This window comes from Seriola lalandi, unplaced genomic scaffold, assembly GCF_002814215.2.
Source record: "Seriola lalandi dorsalis isolate HSWRI2012SDOR001 ecotype SW California unplaced genomic scaffold, Sedor1 jcf7180002054585, whole genome shotgun sequence".
NCBI lineage: Eukaryota > Metazoa > Chordata > Actinopteri > Carangiformes > Carangidae > Seriola > Seriola lalandi.
This window is the reverse complement of record NW_019525138.1, coordinates 4,171,246-4,189,287: the sequence shown is the minus strand read 5'-3', so window position 1 is coordinate 4,189,287 and position 18,042 is coordinate 4,171,246. Positions and strand designations below refer to the sequence as shown.

The following is an 18,042-nucleotide window of genomic DNA, read 5'->3' as shown; positions in this document are numbered from 1 at the left end:
CCTATCAATCAAATGAAACAGTGTTTTTCATGTGTGTCCCTCAACAAGAAGCTTCTCAAGCTCAGCATTTCAGCTTGAACAAATGCAGAACATGTGCATAGTGTTTGCAGTATTTCTACACTAGGATGTAAAATAAATATATTTTTAATCTACAGAACTTCACCAAACTACCATGAAACTATGGGAAGTCAAAGACCAGCAGAGGGTCCTGTAAATTCAGTACCAGTTCATGTTAGTCACAGTTTGGAAAGACTGGAAACAACCACATTATTAAGCTTTTCTGTTTGCCAGATTCCCTCTCTCTCTCTGATAATGTGGAGCATCGACAACCTGTTTTATGAAAAACTTTAACAACGTGAGGGGCCCACATCTGGGGACGAGTCATAGGGATCAGTGAGGAAGCATAAATGTCTTAATATGCATATATGAGGTACCCTGAAACATAATCACAGCATTCAGTGATTACGTCATCATCTGTGTCACCCGTGTGGTTGCCCGTCTTTAATTTGTGCATCTTTACCGCCACCTTGTGGCCAAATCACAACAGTCAGGAGATGTAAACAGGCCTATTTCCAGAAAAACAGAGGCTTTGCCTCAAATGGTGTGTTGATACTCACACTTGCTATTTTGAGTGCATTCACACTGACATGCTGTTCACCGTAAATGTAAGTACCTGGATATTGCACTCAAAACAATCAAAAAGTTCAGTGAATAACGATGGCGACTTCTTACCCTCAACAGTCGCCATCTTGGCTGCGTAGCGGAAGGAGATGGGACCACCACCGTATTTTCAAACCTGTGTAAACGGCCACCGAGGAAGGAAGAGGACACGTCATCAGCGCCAACGGTGGCCTAATTTCCATGTGGCATGACACAGGGGGCAAACACAGGAAAGTAGTGAGCAAAGCAGCAGCAGCAGCAGCAGCAGGAGGGCGACAATCGCGGTCATTCGTCATTTCCGGTATTTGCCCACTGGCAGTATTTGATTTGGCACAACACTTGCAGATGTTTACGCATTATGCCAGTGAGTATATAATGAATATGAGTACACTGACTGAAGTACCTAATTTGAGACACAGCAGTATCTCTTGCTTTCTAGACTGTGTGAGATTAGACTCATACGCAAGGCAAGAGGAAGTTCTCCTCCTCTGACTCAAGTCATGAGAGCGTTTAATGCTAAAACTACAGTGGTTATTAAAACACATTTAACCATAGAGGGGGTGAAATCAGTGAAATCCCCTAAATCAGTTGGTTGAAAACTTGCACACTCATTCAAAAAGCTGAGGCTTTAAATCTATCTGATAGATTTCAGTTCTAATGAATTCCCCCTTTAAAAGGCTTAGAGCAAGGAGCAACACATTAAAGTACAGTCAATTAACCAGAGCATCTATTTATGACTTCATCTGATTAAGCAACATTTAGATCAAACAGTCTGCCACAGTCTGTTGGTGCTTTTCTCAAAAACACCTTTAAAGCAAAAATTCAGGCTATAAAAATACCAACCAACAGCCATTACATGCATTTGGAGGAATAATTGTAGGCAAAAATATCGCTTCAGCAAAATGTCATGTGACTTATAGTCATCAATCATGAACATAAGACACTTTTTTATTTATTTCAAGTCAGACATTTGTACAATTCATTGATTCACTCATGCAGGTGATAAACATTAATTCTGTTGAGACTTTGGTGTAAAAACATATAAAAATATAAAATATACAACACGTAAAAGATGTACAAAATAATGTAGTACAAACAAAAAATGAAGTACCTGCTTAATAAAAAACAAAAAAGCCTATGACACGAACCTGTGCAAATGATTTTAAACCTGCTCTCTTACATGGGGTATAGAGAGATGGAAGCAGGGCTTATGGGGCACAAAATAACATATTTTACTTAACAAGAAACAAATCAATTGTTAAAAGTTGGTATATTTACAGCTAAAACATATATGTTGCAGTATAGTTGTGCACACCCCCAATTTTATGGAAGTGCAATACTACTGATACATTTTTGGGCTACTGTTTCAAATGAACTCAGTTCATTGAAAGAAAAATTATAAATGTGGTTTATTTACAAAAATACAAAAATAGGGCTTATATCTGAAAATAATACATCCAAACTCTGTAAAGTGTAGAAATAAGAAGCTAAACATTCAGTGCCACAAATACCACAACATATTTTACATATTTTGACATATGGAAACACCCCGGTACCCCACAGACTTGATGTGATGAATTAGTCAACTCAATGAAAAGAAAAGAAATCAAGAGTCTGCCAATCAACTTCCATGTTATATGGATATTAATGTCTGGAATGGTAGGAAAAATATGTTCATCCAAAAATCTAGAACACAACAGCATGCACATTTGCAAACTGTCATGTAAAGTATACATGCTATGTAGCAAATGAGCAAAATATGCAAAACCTCTGATCCTTTAAGTATTCTATGTATTGAAAAGACCAAAACCAACAATGACCTTCTTTAACCTAACCTGCCAGGTCCAAGTGCATTGGTTCTTAGTGAGGAGATTTTAAAACAGATCACAAATGTATAGTTTCATTTTTACACCGGGCATCATAGTTTTTATAAAATGTTATTCAAACTGGAGGAAATAGTCATTTTCTTCGGGACAGTTTTCAGCAGTGGATTAAAACACATTTTGTGCTTTAGTTAGTATTTCCGGCAGCAAGATGGTGCATGTCTGAATTGGTCAAAATGAACAACAATGTATGTGCATCAGTGAGGCTCAGTGATGTGTTAATAATAGTTTTTAGAAATAATGGGGCTCTATGGCTCAGAGGAATACGATATATCAGCCTCAGAAGGCTGCCAGTCTCAGTTGATTGTTGGCTGGGCTATTTTTATGGGATTTGTTGTTAATAAGAAGAGCACCCCCAGCCTTACCCTTCAGAGCCCCTACTTCTGAGGGAACATGGTTCCAGCAGTGACGGATGTCAGACCTGTCTTCTCTTCTATCCATTGGTTGTAATTGGTCACTCTGGTGTAAACGCCGGGTCGAAACTCCTTCGCGCAGCCATCGCCCCAGCTGATGACTCCAAACTGAAAGAGCCTGTTGTCAATCTCACACACCAGAGGCCCTCCTGAGTCTCCCTGCGGTTAAGAAACATGCAGCATTAAAAGAAATCAGCAAACTGTTCTGTGGAAGCCAGATCGAGTCCGGACCTGTAGACATACCTCGCAGGCGTCCTGGCTCCAGTCAGCACGACCGGCACAAAACATGTTATCAGTGATCATCTTTCCGTAATAGTCCTTGTCTTGACACACATCATCAGCGAGGAGGTTCACCTGGGCCTCTCTGAGGTACTGAGACCTGTACCACAAAGCTGGAAAGAGGAAAAGCTCTTAAAATACTGTACAACTTCTTATAATTTAGAATGCATGTAATTAAAGGAGGGAAAGAGCCAATTATATTTACTAAATTACTCACCTTGTTTCTCTTTCCCATATCCAGCGATCTCACAGGTGACACCAGGCTGGAGGTTCTGCTGAGCCGGCGGCAGGCAGACAGTCTTCACCGTGTTGCTCTCCTCTGCACACCTACCATTTCTGGCCTTCAGCTTCAGTAGGGCTACAGGACAGTTACCACAGAGTTACTGCTTTGATACATTACACCAGCAACAGTACATGAGGTATCCTTCCACTCACAAATGAGCTTTTGTCGATATTACTTCTCTTTGATATTTTAGCTTCAGCTTCAGCAGCCTGGTCACAGACACTTGACACTTAGTGGCTGGAAGGGAATCTTTAAGCATTTAAAGGCCTGTTCATACCAATGTCATTGTTGAAGTTGCCCTCACTGTTGTCGAACCCTTCATGGATGATGATTTCTTCCACCCTGAATGTCTGCTCCACAGTCGGGTCGGTCTCGTTCAGAGCATTCTTGCCCAGGGTGACGGAGAAGCGGCGCTCTTTTGTTTGGGAGCTGAAACACAGATTGTCAAGAATCAGTCTAATCATCCTCCTTTTCAGCACCTGCTGTGATTACAGTAAATGATCTCACTTCCTACCCGTCGGGGAAGCAGTGGGCGGCCGTGAGGACCCAGCAGGCGGAGATCAGGCTGCCCCCACAACGGAAAACCTTCTCCTTTGATTTGCTGCGCCAAAATATGGCAGCAACCCACGGGTGGGATTCCACGGTGGCAACTGTTCCACCCACGATCTTCATCTGCTTCCCACTGCTGCGCAGGCCACAGGCCAACTCTATAGCTGGGGGTTAAACAAAGTTCAAAACAATCAAGGGAAAGAGCATGGAAATGGAATCAAATGGGTTTGGTAAGGATTGGTGTTAGGTTTCTAGACTCGGGAACAGGTGGTGTTGTGTTGAAGTCTGTTTCCCCATCAGTGTTTCTCCTAACTGACCCCAACCTTTCCCCAACCCTGACCAGTTATCTCTGCCTACTCCCGAGCCATACAACTTAATATTTACTCTTCAGTAAGGTGGTGAACTTACCTGGCTGTGGTTCTGTGGGCGCAGGTGAAGGTGGAGCTGGAAGTACAAGATCAGAGATCTGACTGTTTTAATACTGGTGAAGCGTGTACTCTAGATTAGTATTTAGACTGTAAAGAGGAAGTGAACTTACATTGCTCTAAGCTACAACGTGGAACATCACAATACTCCCACACCAGCTGCTGGTTTCTCCAAACATAACACCACGGACGTTCTCTGTAGTGAAGATTTCTGTTGGGAAAACAACAGATCCATTAAACAAACTTTTTTATATGCATGTCTTCTACATGGATCATCTGCTGTTAAAGATGTTGACCTGTCAGCGATTAGCATTTTTGCACAATATCATGTATGTAGCTATCAAGTGTATATTTTAGTGTATATTTGCAAAAGTCTTTTTTTTTATGACTCAGCTAGAAACATTAAAAAATTATAGGAAACAGGATTTTAAACCTCCACTTTCATCAGTTCACATTTAGTCATGAATATTTAATGCTATAGGGAGAAAAACGATTTGAAACCATCTTTTTAGGGCTTGAAAAGTGTTTTGGCGTTAATAAGCAAAGAAATTAGAAAAACTGTAATGTGAGAACGACACAACCTTACAAAGTGAGGCCAGACAACCACAACTGACAAGAATGAGCGAAAGCAAGTTGTCCAGAATTTTCTCGATTGATCAGTTAATCATTTATAAAATGTCAGGACATAAAAGTCATAATCTCTCAAAGCCCGAGATGACATCTTTGTGTTGTTTTGTCTGACCAACTGTCCCACAACCCAAGCATATTCAGATATAAATATTACATAGATCACATATTTAACTTACATTACTGCCTACAGCAGGTTAGATCTACACAGCACGCTAGAAATACACTGCTCAAAAGAAGTTAAGGGAACACTTAATCATCACAGTATAACACCAAGTCAGTTAAACTTCGGGGATATCAATCTTTTTTTTTTTTTAAGGAATACGAAATCGAAACAAAAAACAAAGCCAGATTAGTAACACCCTACCTGCAGTAGTTGTGCCTCCCTGAATTGACATCTGAAGACATGTATAGCACCCTGCTGTCCAAATCCCACTGCTCACATGTCCGTCCACTCTCTGACTTACACACCGTGCCTCTGTAGTACAGTCCTAAACCGTTGTAGCACTCAGGACCTTTATAGAGAAACAACAGGGAGATTTAAAAAACAAACAAAAAATGCATTTAAAAAAGAAAAACAATAAAGGCAGTTTGGTTTTGCAGTTAAGCTCCTCACCTGTTTCACAGCGTTTTCCTTCAAATCCATCAGCGCACAAACAAAACATGTGTTCACCAGTAGACAGGGATGGGACAGAGGTGCCTCCATTAAGACAGATCCCACCTAACAAATGACATGACACACCTCACGCTCAGTATAGCCTGAACTTAATGTACAGCACCAGAGTGCCTTGACAAATGTAGAGTTTCTCACCTGAACTTTCAAAGGAGAAGGAGGATGAAGACGAGGAAGAAAAAGAGGAAGAAATAGAAATATCCTCCCACCCTCTGTCTCTCAATGAGCCCTGAAAGAATGAAAAGTTAGATTAATTCTAATTCTCTTAATTAATGAAAATAAATGCAACATTTCACCGAGTAAGATAAAAAAAAAAGTCCTCACTGCTTCGGCCGTTGACAGTGCCACCAGGGTCCACAGTAAAACACCAAAGTTCTTAGTAGTTATCATGTTGCCTCACTGCACAGACTGAAATCCAAACAGACTTTGCATGAGCGTGCTTGCAGAGAGCTGTGTGAGAGCCTCCTCGGGCTTTATTGTGTTTTTGTGCGGGGAGGAAGGGTAGGCGTGATTGGCTGAGGAACGGTCTGACATTGGATTTGGTGTGTGAAGAAATATGTCTGCGGGGCGAGCGGATGAGTCAGAGTCGTTAATCCACATAAATTATTCTCAGAAAGCATATCGATATAACTCTGGTATGTCAGACGCTGTGCTGTCAGATTGGACCTGCAGCTGTTTACATGGTGAATTTAACAGATTCAGGATTAAAATGAATCTGGATCAATGATTAAATGAATTCTTATAATATCTTCATGATTGTCTGGAAATTATAAAGCTGCATGAGTTTGGCTTCCACACCCTGTGACACCTCAGAAAGTCTCACCGGTACCGATACCACAACAGCTATCTGTTGGGTAACTGATACTGGTGCATGTACTAATAATGACCAACAGAAGAAGTAATGTGTCAGTCATTAATGTGTGTGTCAAGAGGTCAGGAGGAAGTATTATTTACTAAATTTGGACTTTCAAGAATTATTCATCATCAAAACCAACAAATCTGACTCAGAAATGTTTATTTATGGTTTAGCTTCTTTGCTTCTTTGTTCCTGTCCTTTGATTTGAATATGTTACAGTCTTTTATTTGTATGTGAATGTTATGTTTTTTATACATTTAATTTTAGTTGTTGACAATTTCAGTAATAGTCAGACATTCAGACCTATTTTAAGTCTTTATTCATATCTCATTATTTACTATTAATGCTGAAGTCAATGGTTGCTTTTTTTTCCACAAAAATGTTTTTAATTTATTAATAATTCATTTTTAATTAATTACTAGGTGGAAGTCGTTAGTCATTAGTCTAATGAGACGATATTGAGACAGAATGGACATAATCCTCTGTCATCATTACTATAACATGTTGTTTTGTAAATTAATGAGTTGGAACACGACGAGTTCATGAATTATTCATAAAGTCAGTAAAACATTTGATTATGGTCAGTTACAGTTACAGACTAATATAGAGATGCGTCATAGTTGCGTTCCGGTACTTAAACAAATAGCATACACCCCTGATTAGGATCCCGGAAGTCGCTTAGTTTGGATCCTGCTTGGTCGATGTTACGTTAAATTTCCGTCGGAATTTTTTGTTGAGTAAACAGAGAAACGGAGTAAGGCAGAATTCGTATTATTATTAAGAACATTCATTTAAAAACTTCCATTTCCATTAAGTCTCATTCATTATATTTGTATCATACTTATTTTATATCCTAATTTTGTATCATAATTATTTTTAATCAAGTTTTCTGTGTAATTTTATTTTATTTTATTTATTTGTCATGCTGACTTGTTTTAATTGTAATATCCCATGTAAAACCGTTTATAAGTTTTGTTATGAAATCCATAGTTTATTGTACTTTTACATTACACTTTTTACTTTAATCTTTGTGCCCTTAAATTTCATCTAGTTGAGGATAGTAGACTGTTCTTAATAAATATCAGTTGAATTCATGTTCATGTCTTATGTACATATAATATTATAGCATAAGCTAACAACATAAAAGACAATGAGGTTGAGCTTGTTGTGACGGTAAATGTTAAAGACGTGTTTAAGTGTACATGATGTGGATTCATATTATTAAAACTGAAATAAAACCATTAAAAAACATATAATTACAACATCATATATTTACACTCTCTCCAGCTATTGTTTGGTGTTAAACTCAGCAGGACCACGAAGTCAGAATTACGTCTGTTACAAGGCCGCAAAAACTACAGCAGAAGCGATATTTGACGTACACACGCTTGAAGTAATGGTTTACGAGCAGCACCTGAACGCATCAGGAGCGCTGAGCGACTGAGCGGTGGATGAGGGAGATTATCCTCCTTCACGGCGACTCAGTGTTAACGCGGATCCAAACAGGCAGGAGGAGGACCGGGACAGAACATGGGAAACACCGACACTAAACTTCACTTCAGGAAGGCGGTGATCCAGCTCACGACCAAAACACAGGTGGGTTTTTATTTAGATGAAAACACAAAGGTAAAGCGGAGCGCGTCGTTTGTGCGTTTGTGGTTTTTTATTGAGGCTGTGGAGAGAAAGTTGGTACCAGATGGCAGCCTGACCTGAAGCCCTAATGACACAAAGTGGAGAGGAAAACAAGGAAAACACTGCAATCTGTGTAGAATTTAGGATTTTCACACTAAATACACATTTGCTTCGTGGAATATTTATGTTTCTGTCAATATTTTTATCACTTTGAGAGGCTTGAAAGCTCCATTTTGGCCTCTGGGTGAACTAGGTTTTTACCATTTCCTGTTTATTTTTGTTTAATGATCCTGAAATAACTTGAACATCAAACACGTGGCTTGAATAACGTTGAATTCAATGAGTTTTTTAACAGGCAGAAGAACTGTGTCCCCCTGGCAGGTGCATTTAAGGTGGAACTGACTAGATGTTATCAGCCTGTGTCACTGCTGCATGTTGGTTATACCTGCAACGGTTAGTCGATTAATCAGTCAATTGACAGAAAACTAAAAAGAGTAATTTTCAAGCAAGAATTAAACATTTAACGTTTTACTGTGACAATAAATTCAATGACCAGGTTTTTTTCACTGTTGGTCATTATTTGCACCCTCAATGATAATTTTAGTATCCTACATATGCTCTTCATGTTTTAAGTTAAGACCATTTATGTGCTGACTTTAATATCTGACTGTTGGATCTCTGAGCAGTTCACTGACTGCAGGACATTTGGTGATATCTACTGGACTCTATTCCTCCCTGTATCTGAGAAATGTTTCCTTCCTCCAAAGCGAAACATGATTAACAGTTGGAAAAGTGTCATTCAAAATCCCGCTTCTTCCTCTGGTGTTTTCGTCCAAAAAAGTTCCATTTATCAGCACTCTGGCTGATCCAGATGTTCCTTTGCAGACTGCAGGGGTTTCCGTCTGTCTCCGTGTCGACCCTGTTTGTGCATCAACGCTGCACCACCACGTCTATGTCAGTCAAAACTTAGTTTTATCTGAGAGATTTCTTGGTCTTCCAGATCTTATCTTAACTTCCACTGTTCGTCTTAACTGTCATTTCATTTTTTTTCAGTGAGCTTCATTTTCAGATGCTGGTTTACAAGCCTAACCCTAACCCACAGTTGGTGACTGTTACCACAAGGTCTGGAGAGAATTTATCATCAGCTTCACCCGTCTTAGAAGTCTGAAAGAGTCAATCAATGCTGAACAAGTTGATGAAGTTTTGAGTTAGTTGTTCTCCATTTTCTCAACTTAAAGAAAACTAACAGAGCATTAACATCGAAGAAAGGCTCATGTTTAAGTCTGTTTGCTGATGTATTTATGTCTTTTCACTTCAAAAATCAACAGATGGAATTTGCTTAAACATTTGCAAACAGCTGTAAACACACAGAGTGATGTGTTGGTGTGTGTGTGTCCCTCCTCTCTCCTGCAGCCTGTTGAAGCCTCAGACGATCTGTTCTGGGACCAGTTCTGGGTCGACGCCTCCACCACCGCCCAGGATGTCTTCGCTCTGGTGCCGGCGGCCGAGATAAGAGCCGTCAGAGAGGAGTCTCCGTCCAACCTGGCAACCCTCTGCTACAAGGTGAGCTGCACAGATTACTGCGCAGCGTGTCGCGTTAGGAGCTGCAGCTGGGCTTCGGTCCGTCCTGGATACAGTGCGGGTCGGAGGAATGCTGCTGTTTGTTGTTCCCACAGTTTGAGTGTAAAACATGTTTGTAAAGGTCAAAGGTCATTCATGTTAAAGTAGAGGGAAGTTTTTAGACACAGCAGATGAGGAAAAAGACACAAGATTCGAGATTTGTAATTGAGATTAATTGAGATCACGGTTGTAAGAAGGTCTAGACAGACCCGAATGTTAGGATGGTTGTGATGCTGTACAAGAGCAGTGTGCAGGATATTCTCATTTTCAAGACTGAAGTGACACTTTCCAATGTACCTGCACCTATCAATCCACAGGAATGATCATTCAGATGTTTAAGATGTTTGGCCATGTTTCATTTTACCAGGTAAAAAAATGACAATGAATATTTTTTCTTGATTAAAAGTTTTGGAATTCAAGTCTCCATTAGATTTGCCTAAAATGGAAATTTGTCTTCCTGGCAACACAGTAAAAACATACATTTATAAAACACACAAAAATACATGAGACAAAATGAACATACAAATGACAAACAGCCAGGTGCCTAAGGTCTGCACTCCCCTGAATTCCCCTGAATCTCTTTATGGTATGTCAGAAATCTTAATGTTTTTTTTCTTTTCCTACTTCCTGGTTTAAACTAATTCATTCTCTTGTTCATTTCCTCATCTCACTTTTTGTTTCCCTGCCGGTGGAAAAAGTAAAGTGGCAACACCACAATATAAAGCCAGTATGTTGTAAATAAACAAGCTGCTCTCAAAACATTTGCTACTATATTTTTTTTGTCCATTTGGAGAAAAGCACAGAGGCTGAAGAATGAAAAATCTGTAACTGTCCAAACATTGTGTTTAATACAGTCTGAAGGTCTTACAGTCTCATACATGTGCTTTTGTTTGTTTCCTCAGGCGGTGGAGAGGTTGGTCCAGGGATCCGACTCAGGCTGCCCCTCAGAGAGAGAGCGTCAGATCGTCCTGAACTGCACCCGCCTCCTCACCCGCATCCTGCCCTACATCTTTGAGGACGCCGACTGGAGAGGCTTCTTCTGGTCCACCGTGCCCGGAGCCGGCAGAGCGGGGGTACGACTCTGACACACAGTCTGTTACAGGAAGTAGTTGGAGAGAGAGAGAGAGAGAGATGCCAGGTCATCCTCCAGGAACACTTGTGCTGTGTAACTTTCTCATCGCATCAGTGCTCACAGCAGAGGATTTTAAATGAAATGATTTCACATGAAGCTGGTGAAAGAGAACCTGCTGCTGTGAGTGGACTGTAATAAGAAAGGAATGCAGTGAGGAAGAGTTTGTCTGTGTGTGTGTGTGTGTGTGTGTGTGTGTGTGTGTGTGTTGTAGTTGATTCACTTCACTGTAAGACCTGGAAGCTGTGTCTCTTCAGCTTCTTCTTCACTCTTATTAAATACATTACTGTTTTAATTCTTTTCATGACAGGAAGACATGAACTGACATTAATTCACATTAACTCACATTAACTGGCAGAGCTATTTTCAGTTTGATGTGAAAACAAAAACTAATTATGTTTCCATGTTGACAAAGCCTTTGGCAATAAACCAACTAGAAAAAAAACATTTAATTTTTAGGACAAGTTCGCCCAAAATCACAAGATGGAAAGTTGTAAAAACCGTCTCTGTCTGTAAGGTCAAGAATAAAAGTCTACACTTATTATTTGTGCAGAGAGACATTCTCAGGAGGTGAAGCAGTGTTTCCAGTAGTCACAGGGTTGGCAGTGCCGTCCTCATCTCCACTTGTCTAAATGTTGGAGTGTCTCTGGGCAAAGAAACCGAAGTCTCAGTTGTTCCCGATAATTAGAGCAGCATCGTGCAGCTGTCGATGTGTGAATGATAAGCTGTATTGATGCAGCCGATTTTATTTTTTTAATTTTTTTTGCACTTTTCTGTTGCAATGCTCCATTGTTTTTAGCAGCTAAAATTAAAGGTACCATGTGGAGTTCTTTTTGCCACTGGTAGCGCTATGGAGCAAAGTTTTTACGAGTGGGTGCCTGTTTTGTGAGACTCTTGTGCTTTTTGATGAGGAAGCAGAAGTATTGGCACAACCTTTATTTGTTTACTACCCCAAACACAACTCCACAGGGTTTCTTTAAACCAGCTATAATCTATATTTTTTATTGTAGATGAATATACAAAGAATTATCACCTGAATCTGCAGCGTTTTGGCCCTTTTATAGTGAGTTACAGCTCATTGTTTATCTGTCTGGACACAACTTGACTGTTTTTGTTCGCTCTCACTTCTCTTGTTGTGTTGTTTTCAGTTGCAGCAGGCAGATCATTTTCACATCTGTAAAAAGTCACTGTCCACTAGCATTTAGTAGCTACAGAGCCAGATATTTCCCTCAAGTGCTGGTGGAGACCAAACACAGAGCTAAAAGAGAGGGATGGGCACATATGCCACCCCAAATAAATGCTAATGTTGCTCCATGTTGGCTAGATGAGGAAATGAGCAACTGTTTGCTAAAATGATTGCCATATGAAATCAAAAGCTGATGATATGATATTTAATACAACCGGCAAAGATTAAGCAAAAGACTAAACTGATTCACAGCAGCAGTTGTTGCACTAAACCCCTGCAGCTTGAGACAAGTACCAACCCGCAGTGCCTTGTGTGGTGTTGGAAGCAGCCGACAGAGGAATCCTATCCCTGCGCAGACAGTCCGTGGAGTTGAATCCGTCAGCAGCCTTTCAGCTCTGCTCACATCTGAGGATCTTAAGCCTCTTTGAGCTTCACGGTTCTAATAAACCTGCACCATTTAGAAGTGATGCTGTCTGACTTTCAGACCAGGGTCTGGAGGATCTGTAACGTGAGACTGTTGCTGCTGCTGTTGATGCTGTCGAGGGCACTGTCCAAAGCTGACGACCCCCCCCCCCCCCCCCCCCCCCGACGGCTGCTGGTTCTCTGGTTACCTGGTTGTCAGGGGACCACGGTCCAAACACTACCCATATTGTATCTCCCCCTTCCTTCTGGCCAGTGGTTGAATTAAGGAGGGATCAAATGTCCCTTAATTAAAGTGTGGGACTGAGGTAAAAGGCAGAGCTGCAGCAGTGGGAACAGGCTAATGGGTTTGTTTGTAATGGTATGAATTCAGTTTTTAGAGAGTGTTATTGATTCGATTTGAAGAGAAGAAACAGTGTTTTTAAAACCACTCTTTATGGCTAAAGGAAACTGGGCGTGGGCACAATAACATAAACTGTATATAATCTGTAATATTGACAGTTGACAGTCATGTGACCTCTCCGAACTTGTCTCTTTGCCCTCCAGCGTCTGGATGAAGATGGCGGTGATGATGAAGCTCGGCCGCTGGCTGAATCCCTGCTGCTGGCCGTCGCCGACCTGCTCTTCTGTCCAGATTTCACCGTCCAGAGCCACAAGAAGAGCAGCGCGGTGAGTCCACTCACCCTCCACGTTACCTTATGATCAGTGTGTGGCAGACATTCAGGTGTTGTCTGCAGCGGCCTCATTGTGCAGCTGCAGACAAACTCCAGCCAATATTCAGGAGCTAATTAAGGAGACTCACTAAAGTATCCACCTCGGGCTTATTTATTAACTGTGTGACAGATGCTTACTTACAAAAACAGACATGTAAAAACGAATACTTGGGCCACACATTTGTGTTTCTTCTGGCTCAATATACGCCTGGTTTCTCGGCCCTAACCCGGCCCGATGCTCAGATGCTTCTTCCACAGCCAACACTGGAGGATAGCAGCTAGAATCAGCCCAGATGTGGAAGTATATGGGCCAGCTTGCTGATATGTCATCGTCAAAGTTTGGACAGGTTTGGTACCATTGTATTGGTACAGATACTAAAACCAAACAAAGGTGGAATGAAACCAGAACTTCCAGGTTCTGATCCAGAAATAAGAAACCTCATTTATAATCCCATTGACATTATGTTTAGATAAGATAGGAGCTTTTTTAAAATGATCTAATATGGTCGTTTATTCAGTATTTACGTTTTTAGGATCGCTTAACGAACACCATTCCCCATAAGTCCTAGACCTTTTCAGGCTAATGCTGCACTCATGTCATTTAAACTGCACTACAAGCAGCAGAGTGGGAGAAAGCGTTCACAACAGCCGCTGACTTAATTCAGAAACACAGACATCTGGAATTTACTGTGCATCTGGGTAAACTGTTTGCCAAGAAGTAGCTCCAACATGTGACGTCTGAAAAGCCACAAAATTTTATATTTCTGTTAATGTGCAGCTTGGACAAAGAGTCTACAGCCAAGCTAGCAGCACTGTGCGGCTGCACTAGAGCTAGATACTAACATGTTCACAATGGCGGTGCTAACATGCTAATACTAAGCAGTTTTACTGTTGGTATTTTATTTATTTTTTTAACTGTGGACAGATTAGCTAGGCTAACTGATCCACCTGCCTCTGCTCTGTATGCTAAGCTAGGCTAATTACATCCTGAAAAGCAATTGTTGGACTCTTTCTTTAAGAGTCCTTCAACAATAAAAGGAAAACAATGTTAGCTGTTTACTTTCCTTTAGCCCTCAAGCTACAACAGTCAACACTTGACTGCTCATATAAAAGAGTTAAGTCAGTTGTTTTTGCCCTGAGGCAGAGCAGTGAGTGCTGTTATTTCCTTCACACTAACCTTCTCAGGCAGCAGCTCGAGTTAATGAGTGACTCTACATGACACAGAGAGAGGGAGGAGAGGCCATGTTTGTTAACTGGGCTGAGAAGAACAAAGTTGACGCGTCTTAGTGACGTTGAGCAAACAAAGGAGCAGGAAATGGCTGCGCTGCGACCTCTGCATGGTCAGACCACTCCTCACACCTCACTCCCTCACAGAGGAAATGTTAAACCCAGCAGTGTGGGTGAAACCGTGCAGCGGAGGGTGGAAAATGACCATGAGCTGTTCCCGCCTGCCTCTGTGACCTGTGAAGCACACACAGAAACACATCAGTGGAAGCATGAAGTGGATTCTCTTGTGAGAATGCTCTGGGTTTGAGCTTTCAACTTATTTTTTAGCTTTTAAAATTATTCATAAAACAATATGAGACTCTTTTGCTGATCTGTGACATTGCTGACGAGCCAAAAATCACCAAATTGTTGCTTCCAGGGTTTGTTTGAACACCAGTGAACGTGTGTGTGTGTGTGTGTGTGTGTGTGTGTGTTTGTGTGTGTGTGTGTGTGTCTGTGTGTGTCTGTGTGTGGCACAATGCCCTTTGCTGTCAGTTTGCATGTGAAGAACAATGGTGGCACCTTGTCAGATCTATTCATGAAGCTGTAGTTATCTGTGCCGAGGTGTCACACACTGATATTGTCAGCCGAGTCCTCAGCTTAGGAAGTAGGTGTGAACACTGGCCCACTGCTCCGCTCAGACCTTTAGCTTTAGCTGTGAAACGTATAAAAATACTCCTTTTTCAAAATAAAAGTCCTGCATTCAATAAAAGTATAAAGGTATTAGAAGCTAAATTTATGAAGTATCAAAAGTAAAAGTACTCGTGCTGCAGAAAGGTCTCTGTCAGTGTTAAATTATTATGCTACTGGTACATTATTATTGATGTACTAATATATAAGTGCTACTGAGTGGTGACTCAGTTATCATAATTACACATAAGTCTAAATCATGTTACTTTCTATTACTCCTGTTGTCTCTGCTGCAGGACACAGCGGAGGCCGTTCGCTCCATAGACAGCTGTGAGTACATCTGGGAGGCCGGGGTGGGTTTCGCTCAGTCACCTCCTCTGAACTACATCCATGACGTCAACAGGTGAGGCTGCAGCGTCAGTAGCAGTGGATAACTATCTGATAACTGGATGTCTTATAACTAGTTACCTGTGCAGTGATGTTTGGTGGAAAGTTTGGGTTTCAGCTTATGATGAAATGATATTTGGCTGCAGGTTCAGGTTTAATACTGTGTTTAGATAATTTCCCTATTTCCTGATCTAAAGATTTTCTTCTGTTTTCACATTTTTGCCAATGTATGTACTTTTTTCTCCTTATTTCATACATAACATTATTGGAAGAGGCTGAAAAAAGTTAGTGCACACTTTTCTCCTATAACTGGAGGCAAAACACATTTACTGTAGGTGTGTCCTGTTTGATATAAATGAAGGAGACGGGAGTACATACCAACTCTGATGGTCTGGCAAAGTATGATTTCCTTGAAAAAGATCTACAGGCACTTTTAAGTCACTTTGGATAAAAGCTTCTGTCAAATGAATGTAATATAATGATGTAATGTTTTTGACTATTAGTGGCACTTTGGAGCAGTGCATTAATAAGCATGTCAAAGTTTTGTTTGCATCTTGTTCTCTACTAGCATAGGCATGATCACGCAGATATACATACTGTATGTACATCAGCATGAATGTTACATAATGCACGTTCCTGCTGACTGCAGAGGCCAGCGCTGCAATTATGTCGTGCACATAGGCTATAAAACACATGGGGATTCCTATGTGGAGTTTTATGATTGTGTGCAGCTCCACTGATCAACAGTTTATGGTGGTAATACTCTAAGAAACAATGAGTTATAGCAATGGCAATTCCCCAGCAAAAGTGTTTATGTTAATGTTTTATGTGGAAGGAAATGCATTTAAAAACTTTGTTAGGCCTGACGGATACACTTTATATGTGTATTTTGTTGTGGCTCTAGATCCAGACGAAAGTGACCGATTTCCCAAAAAGATGAATCATTAAACTAATGAATTTAGATGGTTGTATATCCTTGATGGGGGTGTGAACTCTTTCTACTAACGTTTCGAGTAACATCCGTTCTTCCTGTGTTCCTGTTTGTTCAGGACAGAGCTGCTGAAGTTACTCCTCACCTGTTTCTCTGAAGCCATGTATCTTCCTCCCTCATCTGAAAGTAAAAACCTCAATCCCTGGGTGGCTTTCTTCTGCTCCACAGACAACAGGTAACACACACACACAAACACACACACACACACATGCATCACTCTCTGATATGCATTAATACTACGCCTCCTAAGAACCCTTCACTTCCGAGCACTTCTGCCAGCCCAGCATGCACGACCTCTCGGTGCACCTGTTTAGCGCTGACTGACCTCCACTTGTCTTTCATTGCGTCGCCCAGACACGCCCTTCCTCTGTTCACTTCCCTGCTCAACGTGGTGTGTGCCTACGACCCCGTGGGCTACGGCATCCCGTACAACCACCTGCTGTTCTCCGACTACCGGGAGCAGCTGGTGGAGCAGGCGGTGCAGATCCTTATCGTCACCCTGGAGCACGAAGCTGGGTCGGCCACCAGAGCCGCCCTCCAGGCCCTGGACCCCACCACATCCCCCGTAGCTGAGGAGGAGCAGGAGGTACGAGGGGGATGAATGAATCCATGAATTGATGTATAAATTATAGTAAACACGCTGATACTGATTCAGACTTTAAAATCACCTCTCTTATTTTTTTCAGCCTATTGGACCTGATAACCTCTTTGTGAATTATCTCTCCAGGATCCACAGAGAAGAGGTACCATGAACTACAGCTAGCCATTTAGCACTGGATAGACTCATACTGGATGTTACAGTGTTGATTCTCTTTTTTTAATCAGGACTTAAGCTTCATCCTGAAAGGCCTGGCTCGACTGCTGAACAATCCTCTGGTCCAGACCTACCTGCCTCGATCCAACAAGAAGATCCAGTTCCACCAGGAGCTGCTGATCCTCTTCTGGAAATTCTGTGACTTCAACAAGGTGTGGAGCTTGTGTGGAGCGGCCATGAAGTTTGGTTCAGACATTCATGGTCCCCTCAGGATGAACTGTAATAACCTTGATGATTCTTTGACTTTTTCATGTTATCAAATACTTTGTTTATGACCAAATACCTGCAAAACTATGCCATTCCCATCAGCTTCAGCTGTTCTTTGTGTTTACAGCTAGTTTAACAAATGTTAGAGGCTGGTAAACATCCTGACGTCACTCCCAGGCTAGCTCTGTTCCCCCAGCCTCTGCAACTCAATGCAATCTGCCATTTAGCATTTCTTTCTGAGCATGTCCCTAAATTAGCATCTACTACATAAGTTGATGAAACATCTTTGTTATCTTTTAGCATGCAGAAAAAAACTACAACTCCCAGCAAAACTAAGCTTTGTTTATTTATTCTAATGTCATTTTTCCACTTAACACTGAACACTGTTGAGCCCCCCCC

General features: G+C 41.2%; 2 protein-coding genes across 2 annotated transcripts in view; one reads left to right on the top strand and one right to left on the bottom strand.

Moving 5' to 3' along the window:
- Positions 1-1,587: 1,587 nt before the first annotated feature.
- On the bottom strand, positions 1,588-6,232 carry plaub (plasminogen activator, urokinase b). Its single transcript, XM_023418854.2, has 11 exons — positions 6,117-6,232; positions 5,931-6,021; positions 5,736-5,840; positions 5,487-5,634; positions 4,606-4,703; positions 4,476-4,511; positions 4,033-4,231; positions 3,796-3,947; positions 3,453-3,593; positions 3,200-3,348; positions 1,588-3,115 (listed from the first exon to the last, which is right to left on the bottom strand). The coding sequence occupies exons 1-11, from the start codon at positions 6,180-6,182 to the stop codon at positions 2,921-2,923; spliced, it is 1,380 nt and encodes a 459-aa protein (XP_023274622.2). The 5' UTR covers positions 6,183-6,232; the 3' UTR covers positions 1,588-2,920.
- A 1,875-nt stretch (positions 6,233-8,107) lies between these two features.
- Positions 8,108-18,042, top strand: part of hid1b (HID1 domain containing b) — a 15,047-nt gene continuing 5,112 nt past the window's right edge. Inside the window, exons 1-9 of the mRNA XM_023418966.2 lie at positions 8,108-8,244; positions 9,694-9,843; positions 10,803-10,973; positions 13,182-13,304; positions 15,541-15,647; positions 16,681-16,797; positions 16,977-17,208; positions 17,309-17,365; positions 17,448-17,588. Coding sequence (XP_023274734.1) covers positions 8,179-8,244; positions 9,694-9,843; positions 10,803-10,973; positions 13,182-13,304; positions 15,541-15,647; positions 16,681-16,797; positions 16,977-17,208; positions 17,309-17,365; positions 17,448-17,588 — 1,164 coding nt within the window. The 5' untranslated portion in view covers positions 8,108-8,178. The remainder of the gene's footprint in view (positions 8,245-9,693; positions 9,844-10,802; positions 10,974-13,181; positions 13,305-15,540; positions 15,648-16,680; positions 16,798-16,976; positions 17,209-17,308; positions 17,366-17,447; positions 17,589-18,042) is intronic.